This window comes from Solanum dulcamara, chromosome 4 (genome assembly GCF_947179165.1).
Source record: "Solanum dulcamara chromosome 4, daSolDulc1.2, whole genome shotgun sequence".
NCBI lineage: Eukaryota > Viridiplantae > Streptophyta > Magnoliopsida > Solanales > Solanaceae > Solanum > Solanum dulcamara.
Window position 1 is genome coordinate 43,266,682 of NC_077240.1, and position 10,682 is coordinate 43,277,363.

The window sequence follows — 10,682 nt, forward strand, 5'->3', positions numbered from 1 at the left end:
AAAAGAAATAAATCCAAATTTAACTTAACCTAAAATAAGTAAAACAAACTCAAACTTCCCCCAAGATTGGTTGTCACGTGTACAAGCCACTAATTTATTATCGAAGTACGAAAAGAAATACAGTCACAATGTCTTTGTCTCTAGAATAGTACTAAAACATAAGAAAAGAGTAAGAGGTGTTCGCTAGATGGATATAACAGCTACCTCAACACTCGAAATTGATAACCTCGCCTGTAGTGGAAAACAGTATAAGATCAAGCAGGTCCGGGCTCACAACCTACACAAGTGTGGAAGCAAGGGGTGAGTACCAAACAACACGGTACTCAGCAAGTGGATAACTAAAACTAAGCAAAGCTTAATAGATACAAGTACTCCTTTCCTTCCAACCGAACCTCCTTAACTACAACCTGCATAAAATCAGCCCAACTCTACACTTGTACAATAATAACAGTAATACAGTCCACAAATACTCATTAATAGTCTCGTCAATGAATCATACCAAGTCGAATTCAGCACACACAGAGCAATATGGGGATAAACACAAATTTACAAATATCAGAAAGGTGCAATGCAGTGCAATGAAATGATGCATGTTTGTCCTATCGGTACACATCCGCTGAATCACAGTCCGGAATCCATGGGGGACATTTCTGTCCATGTAACCTGCCACGGAGCGTGTGGCCCGTCCCCTCAATATATATATCCTGCCACGGAGCGTGTGGCCCGACCCCTTTGTTTCATAATACCTGCCACGGAGAGTGTGGCCCGACCCGTTTTGTTTCATATCATTTTCAGTCTCAACACAATATGTCAGAACCAATGCAATCAATTCATGTTCATATAATTCACGATAATAACATAACAACAACAATAATTTTTCCTATCTCACATCAACATAGTCATTTCACATGTCCAAAATCACAACATATCAGTTCCACCAATACATGTCATTAGATCACCATTTTATACCCCTCATCTCCATTTTTAAGGTCAATCATACAGTCAATAACCCAGTCCAATTCTCATTACTCCCTAGTATATATGACACGGAAATACAAGTATCTATAAGCTTAAACTGAGGTTTAGAAATTCACTTGCCTTAATTAATCGAGCAATTACTCCGGTACTTGAGCCTTCCCTTTTCGTTGGGCCTCCAAATAAGTATAATCTAATCAAATAATTAACCACAATAAGATTTCAAAACTAACAACACCCATGTCTAGCCTAGACCCCAAACTTACACAAGTCTATAATCAAGTTCCTAAATCTTGATGCCAATTAATAAATCAAATATTATATTTTTTTTTAAATTTCAAGCCTAGGGTTATGGCTTAATTCCTCCAATTAACAATTAATAATATTCGTATAATTTTTACTCCTAATTAGTCACTAATGTAGCCAAATATTTAGTCATCCAATAATTCCAAAGAATTACACCCATGTTGCAGCAGCAACCAAGAACCCCAAATATATATAAATATGTATATTTTTTTGTCTTTAGTTCTTTCCAATCCCAACCTGCCATACAAATTAACTAATCATTACCTCACATTTCTTTTTTTTTAATACTTTAGTTAATTATGGAAAACAAAAAATGTTGTCCCCTCAAAACTTCAAACCATAGGAACGTGACAGCTTGCACCTCAATTTTAATATCCAATCACATTAATACATCGTTGATTTGAGCATCTATCAAGTTTTAATGTATGCATGACAAATTTTGAATCAAGAAAAAGAGGTTCACTTACCAGAATGTTGTCTTTCGTTGCCGACGCCGCACGAAGTCACGTTCTAGGGCAAGTCTCTTCCCTTTTTTTTTTTTTAAAAAAAAAGATGATTATGAATTAATAGTCCTAAATTTCACTACTCATTCTATTATATGGGCTATGTGGTATAGAATTTTAATTAAATTAATCATTTAGCCCATCAATTAAATTAATTATTTAAAAACACCACTCAATAAATAACCGTAGTTATTGAATAGTCCAAATTTATAATTTATTATTATTAATTTTTTTTTTTTTGGAGAGAGTATTTTATGGAAGAGAAATGACTCATTCTCAAAATGTTCAAATGGGTCATTACAACTTAGTTATTGGCTATAATATTCTATCTATTCTATTGATAAGTCTGAAGTATCATTCTGAACGGTCAGTTGATATATATTCAGGTTATTCTATTACAAATCCGAAGTATCATTCCGGACGGCCCGTTGACATACACCGAATTTTTGATATTTCACTGTTAAGTCCGAGGCATTCATTCCGAGCGGCCCAAAGGTTCTTTTGAATTTCTTACTTTCCTTCATTTAACATTTGCGTATCATCACTGTGTGACTTGACTATTGAATGTGTTTGTGTGCCTCATAACTATGTGTATCATTGTTTCGAGCTATTACTATTACTATCTGTTCTTTGAAAAATTTTAAAAAAAAACTTTAAAGATAAGATTCATATTTAAACATATTTTTAAAAATAAAGTTGAAACTAGATTAATACTATTAGATCGGTGCAAATAATATTCCTTACTAGTATATAGAGAGAGAGAAAGAGAGTGAGAATGAAAGAGAGCTTGGAACGGCAAGTTAGGATAAAGATGTCCAGAATAATGTCTAGACATTTAACACATCAGAAGCAACCGTGGCAAGCGTTTGCATGTCCAAATGACACTTCTTGCTTTTTGCATTCATATCTGCCACGTCAAAGTTATTTATTCTATATCAAATTCTCATCACCAAATAAAATTAGAATGAGTGATCAACTCTAAGATAGTACTCTCGGTAAATCTATATTTTGTAAATCTATATTTTTTAACTAAATTCAAAATTTTTAATATTAACTTATTTATTTAGATGTAGGATTATTAAAAAATTAAAAAATTTCATACGTAAAATTTATGTAAAAATACTACTTTCTCCGTCCCATTTTAGTTGTCATGATTTTCTTTTTTAAAGTCAAACTATATGAACTTTGATTAACATTTTAAAATATATATTTTTATCATATTGATATGAAAAATATTATAACTTATAGTACTTTTCGTATAGTTTTTGAATATCTAATTTTTTACTTTATAATATTGAGTTAAAGTAATATAATTTAACTTTAAAAATTAGTCAAACTGATTTTTAAAAAATACAACATAACAACTAAAATGGGACGGAAGGAGTATAAATTAAAATAATTGTAAATTTTAAAAATGTAAAAAATTTAAATATCCTTAGTGAAAACTTTTAGTATTAGTATCCCTGGCTTATCTGTCTTCATTGTTTCGTGGTATGAGCCAGCTGTACTTAACTCCAAGATATATAGTTTGTTTGAGAGTTTGTTCAAATATTTTAAGAAAAAGCAAAGAGATTAAAGTGAACGAAGGAGAAAGCAGGATATATATAACAAAGAGAAAAGGGAAGAACCGATCGAACGCACAAAAGGGATTGAGAGAGAAAATATGGAGGCAGAGACAAGTGCAGCTAATGCTCCGGCAAGTGCAGCTGATAATACTCCGAAGAAGAAGATGATAATGGTGGCTATCGATGAGAGCGAAGAGAGTTTCTATGCTCTCAACTGGGCATTGGATCATTTCCTCAACAATCCTTCTAATATTATCACTTTGATCAATGTCCAACTTCCTTTTAGCCCCATGGTTTATCCTGCTGGACCTGGTATACTCTCTCACTTCAATTTAAATATCTTATTTTTTTTGAAATCTTTCAAAAAGAATATTTTTTCTATATTTAGTTATTTTCTCAATTTCAATATTCTATGCGATAAGTTCAAGTTAACGAGATTTATAGTACTTCACATAATTTATTAAAAAAAAAAGATTTTACACAATTATTTTTTAAAAAATACAGGATTCGGATGTTTTTTTTTTTTTTTAAAAAAAACATTTGTATGCACTCAAACTGAAATATTTAAATTGGGACGGGAGAAGTAGCTAGTAAGGTGAACTTGTGATTGTTAATTGGTTTATATTTATAGTTGTGTTTGCAGCGCCTACCATGGTTGAAGCGGTAAAAAAAGCACAACACGAGAATGCAACCAGAATGCTCTCTCGGGCACTCCATCTCTGCAAACAAAAGATGGTACGTACGTACATTTAAAAATTGTGGTACGTACATTTAAAAATTGATGGTTGCTTATATATTTGTGTGGATCAGGCCTGGTCTTGTGATTTAATGTATGATTGTTTTAGGTGAAGGTGGAGACTCTGATCCTTGATGGGGATCCAAAAGATAAGATATGTCAAGCTGCACATGAATTGCACGTTGACCTTCTAGTAGTCGGTAGCCGAGGGCTCGGCAAGATTAAAAGGTAAATTTTATTTTCATTAATTTTGACCCCAATCATTACATGATTGGAATAGGAGTGGGAATTGACCTTACCAGTGTCCTATTTGAATATTGAATAAGTTAAAGTGATAATAGCAATTTCTGGTGGAGTGTCCTATGACACTTGACACTCTGGAGAGACATTCAAAGAGGCACATGATTGGTGTTGCGCAACTGTTCTCGCATACGCTTTATCGTTCTTATCACCATTAAAGTTGTTGGAATTGGAGTTTAGGTTAGGGATCTTCCTAACTAGGTTTTTTTATGGTTTAAGGTTTTCACTGCTTTTTTCCAGCCTGGAATTGATCCCTATTCCTCTGAGTAAATAACTAAATATCCAATTACAATATTAGTTTTTTGTAACATGAGTGTTGATAAATAATATTATACTAATTTTTTAAAGATGTATATAAAATATCCAGTTTTAGAAAGAAATCACGGATGTGCGTGTTTTAGTTTTAGCATAAAAATTTGTCGTCTTTGTTATATGAGTTATTCATAAGAAAATATTCAACACTATTTGAACTTATTAAATAAAACGACTCCAAGTAAATCAATGAAATCGTTAGACATCTAAACTTTAATACATGACTATACTATGAAGCTTCTAAAGAATACGGAAGAAAACAGATTGCTCTTATGATCGATGCGGCCCTGGTCTTTTCTGTAATCTTCAAAGCTGGTAGTGGCAAGCCAAGATATCTCACTGGGGAAGTGCCCACTGTAAAGCTTGTGATCGACAATAATTTGGACTTTTCTGAATTTGCAACCAGATCCAGTCTCTGAAATATGTTTTAGAGCTTTCGCAGTTCTCTGCATATATAGAAGCTATACATTACCTTTGCAGAATATCATAAGATCATATGCAAAGCTTAGGTGTGTAATCTTCACCTCTTTACATACTCCTATAAGACATAAAAACATTGCGGACCACGATCTATCGGAAATCGCCGGTTGGGTTGGTCCGACCCAGAAAGGCATGGGACTTTTGGGCATTGCTTGAATCTTCACCTCTTTACATACTCCTATAAGACATAAAAACATTGCGGACCACGATCTGCCTTTCGCAAAAGCAGTTTGTGTGCCACCTACTAGAAACACATGATCAGAGTGTCTATTCCTTGAATTTAGAGATGCATTTATATAAAACGTTGCAACATGAAATAAGTATGAATTGGCAGGGTATAATAGGATTACTTACTTTTGGAATAAGTGAAGATCAAAAGGTCGCGTCCAGTTGCTTCCATCATTCTTCCAGTTGTGAGAAATTCTAACACTGCACCACATACATCCATGTCCAAATACTAACATCCCAAGCAGTCTTTAAAAAAACACTGGCCCTGGGCTTTTATTTTACATTGATACTGAACATGACCTCCTTAACTTCCTTCACAGTAAAAGGCCACTATAAAGAAAGAGCCTAGGTCCCTGAGTGAAAAAACCTGCATATGCCTTGCTTCTTGGACCTCCAGTAGTTTCTGGTAATATCTACCATACACCCCTGATCCTCGATTGACTTCCGTTGCTTAATCTCCATATTCTTCTACACACTGAGCAAATTTTCTAAAATGAGACATGTCAAAACTCTCAACTAAATCTGTAGCAACATATATACATGACAAAACAAACAGGAAGGTTTAGTACTCTCCGTCTCAGTTTATATAGGTTATTTTTCTCTCTGCCCTAGGTTATATGATTTATTTTTTTAAGTTAGTCCTAAAGAAAATGACATATTTTTATATTAAGTAATAATGTAATTTTAAAATATTTATTTTATCTTTAATAAAATAACATATAGTTACCGAAACATTTATCACTTATTTTAGATTTACAAATTTTAATTTTTTTTTCTTTTAACTCATATAAAATGGGATGGAAGGATGGAAGGAGTAGTAGTTTTAAATTATAATTGAGGCATCTTCGTATATACTACGAATGAAACGTTCTTATTACTTGCAGATTTATGTGCAGTAATGTTGTTCTCTTTATTGAAATGAAGTTAATTGCTTTTTATTGGAATGTTTATAATAATTCACACGGTGCTTAAGTTTGTTTAATTTGCAGGGCTTTCTTGGGAAGTGTGAGCGACTATTGTGCTCATCATGTGCACTGCCCTATTCTCATTGTGAAGCCATCCAAGGAAAACCCCAAAAGCGGCTAATTAAGTAGGATATATGTGATATATGTTGCATAAATCATACACGAATGTCTTTTAGTTGATGAATAAACACAAGTTTATTGAAGATTCTCAAAACTTGTGTAATTTGAAGGAGCGTTATTAATTATCAATAAATTAAGATTGTATGTGTTGTCTTAACAGCAGAGACAATAGGTCTCTTTGGGACAGCTATTAATAATATATAGCCGTGACACTGAATTGGGGAACTAGTACAATTTGAATATTTGATCCTACTGTAAGTTGCAGACTTGCAGCCCATGTGGCTCGTTATTTGCTTAAATAATAAATTTAGTAATTATATTGAATTAGTGAATTTATGTGCGCTTTGTGCCGTTAAAAAAAACATTAGCAATTTACTATATATAATACGGATAAAAAACATTTATAATATAAGCACTTCTAATAATATGATGGTAATTTTCATGCTTCTAGCAATATTTACATATTAGAAGAAGTCCATAAAAGCGTAAAGATGGTCCAACTTTTAGAAACAGATGAAGTGTTGAAGTTGATCAACTTTTATAAATGGATGAAGTGTTGAAGTTTGAAGAAAATTTATGTCATTTTCTTGTATGAATTTATGTTTTTTAAAATATATATTTAATATATGTATTCTGCTTATCTAAATTAAAAAGAAAGAATGTTAAATAAGTGTTGGTAATTTTTATTTTATGATTTAATAAAATATTAAACTATTTGAGGTTAAAAGTAAATATATATTAATATAGGGGTTTAATTTAAATAAGAAGAAATTCATAAATTTTTTATACTTCTGACTAGGGGTGTACATAGATCGGGTTGGTTCGGATTTGTTACAAACCAAATCAAATCATTTGTGTCGGGTTATTAAATCTATAAACCAAACCAAATCAATAAAAGTCGGATTTTTCGATATCATTTTTCTCGAGTTTTTCGAGTTTTTTTGGGTTTTTCGGATTTCTCGGATTTTTCATAGACGGAAGCAGAACACTATTAATATAACTAAAATGTCAAATAGTCATAATGAAACCAAATGTTCTGCACTTCTGCCAATTAACTTAATCACACATAAACAAAAACTAATATAGTTTCTTTCATAAAATTAAGCTACAGCTTTAGACAAAATGGTATGTCAGATGTCACAAAAACAAAAATCCACCTTAGAGTTTGAGTATACTCTAAATCATCTAGACTATTACAACTGAAGTTGCTTCATCTCTCAATTAAACTCAAGAAACATAATGTTGGAAGCAATCTGCATTTCTGGTTCTATTTTCTTATCTGCAAAATAAAAAGTTAAGTCAAATGTAGCTCTAGAGGAGATATAAAGGTTTCCAAAGAAGCTTATAACGATCTTGGTTTATTTACTCATTCTTATGATTATACTTGAATGAACAACCTCTCCTGCAGAAACTAAAGTAATGTAAATATGCAGAAATTTAATTTAGCATTTACTAACTGAAATAATATAGGAGAATAAATGCCAACCAATTCATAACTATAAAAAAATAAGCTTTACAAAATAACTTTTTGTAGAAGAAGTCTGTAACTTTTGTAAAAGAATAGTGTAATCAATTAACATACCAATTCTCACACATATAGTGCATCCTGAACGAAACTGGCTAATTAATGTTCAAAGGTGAGTCTCGATACTCTGCAAGAAAAAAAATAAAATTAATATATTGGATAAATAATATAAAAATATATCTAGATTCTAAAAAACTGAATATATGTTCAAGTACATTTGGTTTATTGAACATAAAGATCTAGTTTTTCAAGAATGAATAGAACATCTAAAGGACCTATGCTTTAATACAAGTCCCCTGTCAGTGGATAATAGATTGAACAGAGAATATAATTTTAAATAAAGGACCAAAAGCACCTAAAAGGAGAGGAACGAAGCTTCGTGTTTGTTTTTCTTCAAACCCCCAATCAGTGTCTGCAGTAGTACTTTAATAACACACTAAGGCCTAAAGTAGTATTCCAGCACTTTAATAACACACTAAGACCTAAAGTAGTGCTTATAACACAGTGTCTGCAGTAGCACTTTAATATAAGTCCCCTATAAGTAGCACTTTAATCACATAAACAAGAAAAAAAATCTTTTACTGTAATGCCAAAGCCTTCACTATGTCAGTATTTTATACTAAGCAATGCCAAAGTTATAGAATAAATAATAAACAAATTAACAATACCTTTATCAACTTGCTCGATGTTCTGGACTTCTTCTAAACTGTCGTGAAAATTGTATTCTTTAGAAGGTGATTGTAGCCATTGTTGAGTACAAATTAGAGCTTCTACTCCCAAATTTAGAAGGTTCTTTAGGAGTTGTTCTTCTTTGCTTTTTAGGAGTGCGTCGATGAGGAGTGTTCTTACCTTGTTGTTGTTGAAATTCTGTTGGCACAATCGGATGATGGTTGTCAATCACTAGTGATTTAGTTTCAGAAGTTGTAGCTTCCATTGAGAAAGACAATTTCTGTATATAATAAAAAAAATTATAATTTGTAATAGATGTTTAAGATACAACTAACATAGATGAATGAAACTATTTCTCAGATATTAAAACAGATAATAAGGCAGCACAACAAATAGAGTAATAGCACAATAACAACTTAGCATATAAGGAATGCTGCAGATCTTGTGAGGCAAAAGTGAGAAAACAAAAGTACATCCATGTCTAAAGTTGTAGGGATTCTAGGAGCTCTAAAATAGATTGAGCTTGTTAAAAATTTCATTCTACACCAAAAGCAAACAAAAGAAATATGGTTAGTCTTTATTCTCTAAATGTGGTTGTGTTTGTGCTCAAAGCACCTCCAGTTCCTCTCTTTCTATGTAACATCTAACAGTTGAAAGACCACCATTTCAGGGGCATTCATGCAGGACCTATCAACTATCAGGATGCTTGGCTATCTACACTAATCTCGCATGGATATGAGTTGGAAAAAAATTGTAAGACGGATGAAATTAATTAATTAAAGGTTAAAAATTTCTTATAAGAGCAAGTTATCATATTTATACTAAGAGAAAATCTTTTGCAGTTACCATAGCAACTTCCTGGATGATAATTAAGATGGCAGAAATCTCCTAGGGACATTCAAGTATTCAACATAGTGACAAAAGCCAGATTTTATTTACAACTACACCTCAGTCGCAAATAAGTTATGGTCATCTACATCTCAGTTGTTTCAAACATATCTTTCTGTCAGATTTGAAGTTCAAATAAAACTTTTGTTAAATGACTATCAGCCTCTTCATAACATGTTTGTTCAAGTCTCAAGGCATGGGCTACATACACTACACTAAACCTGAAGTCCTGAACAAGGGCGCTCAACCTAAAGCCACTTTTAGGCCCCAATAAATAAGGACCTCCAAAGAACCAAAAATCCTCCAAATTCAGTTCGCCCAAATACGAAAACATACAGAAGATGCACAAAAAAAAAATGAATTCGACTGATTAAACGAAGAACCAAAAGAACTGAGAAGACAAAAGATGAAGGAGATACATACCTACATACATAAAAGAGACAACAAGATCTCTACACACCCACGAGCCAAAAGGTACAAAATATCTGATTGTTGCTGATTTGAGAGGAAAGCAAAAGAGGGAATATTGTGTTGAGAGAGGGAAGAGAAAGGGAAATGAAGTTAGGTTTGTGAAAGAGGCACATCTGATTGTTTTGGTCTTGTGGAGAAGATTAGCCAAATAGAAATAGGTTAACATATTTTGGGCTTCAGCTTCATTTCCTTTTTGGGCTTGTTTTATATATTATTTAGTTGGGCTCAAGTTCAAATCTAGACAAAAATTATGAAAAATTTTAAGAAAATATTTATAAATTATATTTTAATAAATATTTTTATGTATAACATAATTTAAAAGTAGTATATCTATACTCGGGTCGGTTTGAGTTCGGTTTAACTTTTTTTAGTTAAAACCAAATCAATCCTATAATGGTCGGATTTTTTTTTCAAACACCAAACCAAATCAAACCAAACCACTAGTCGGGTTTTTTTTCCGATTTGGTTCGATTTGTCGGTTTGGTGCGGTTTATCGATTTGCCCTGTACATCCCTACTTCTGACGTGCTGAAAAAGTGTTCTTAATCATTATATTGATTTATTGACAATTTTCAAAATTCAACTTCTATAAAATGATATTGTAAAATTTATATGAGATAACGTTAGCATTAGATACTTC

At 32.2% G+C, this 10,682-nt stretch overlaps 1 protein-coding gene and 1 long non-coding RNA gene across 2 annotated transcripts; one reads left to right on the top strand and one right to left on the bottom strand.

Annotated features, from left to right (window-relative positions):
- The first annotated feature begins 3,291 nt into the window (after positions 1-3,291).
- Positions 3,292-6,737, top strand: LOC129885010 (universal stress protein A-like protein). The gene is made up of 4 exons (XM_055959257.1): positions 3,292-3,661; positions 3,981-4,084; positions 4,195-4,313; positions 6,395-6,737. The coding sequence occupies exons 1-4, from the start codon at positions 3,448-3,450 to the stop codon at positions 6,489-6,491; spliced, it is 534 nt and encodes a 177-aa protein (XP_055815232.1). The 5' UTR covers positions 3,292-3,447; the 3' UTR covers positions 6,492-6,737.
- A 1,332-nt stretch (positions 6,738-8,069) lies between these two features.
- Positions 8,070-10,127, bottom strand: LOC129885011 (uncharacterized). Its single transcript, XR_008766021.1, has 3 exons — positions 9,996-10,127; positions 8,684-8,788; positions 8,070-8,142 (listed from the first exon to the last, which is right to left on the bottom strand). It is a non-coding gene; the product is annotated as an uncharacterized LOC129885011 (long non-coding RNA).
- Between the last annotated feature and the right edge of the window lie 555 nt (positions 10,128-10,682).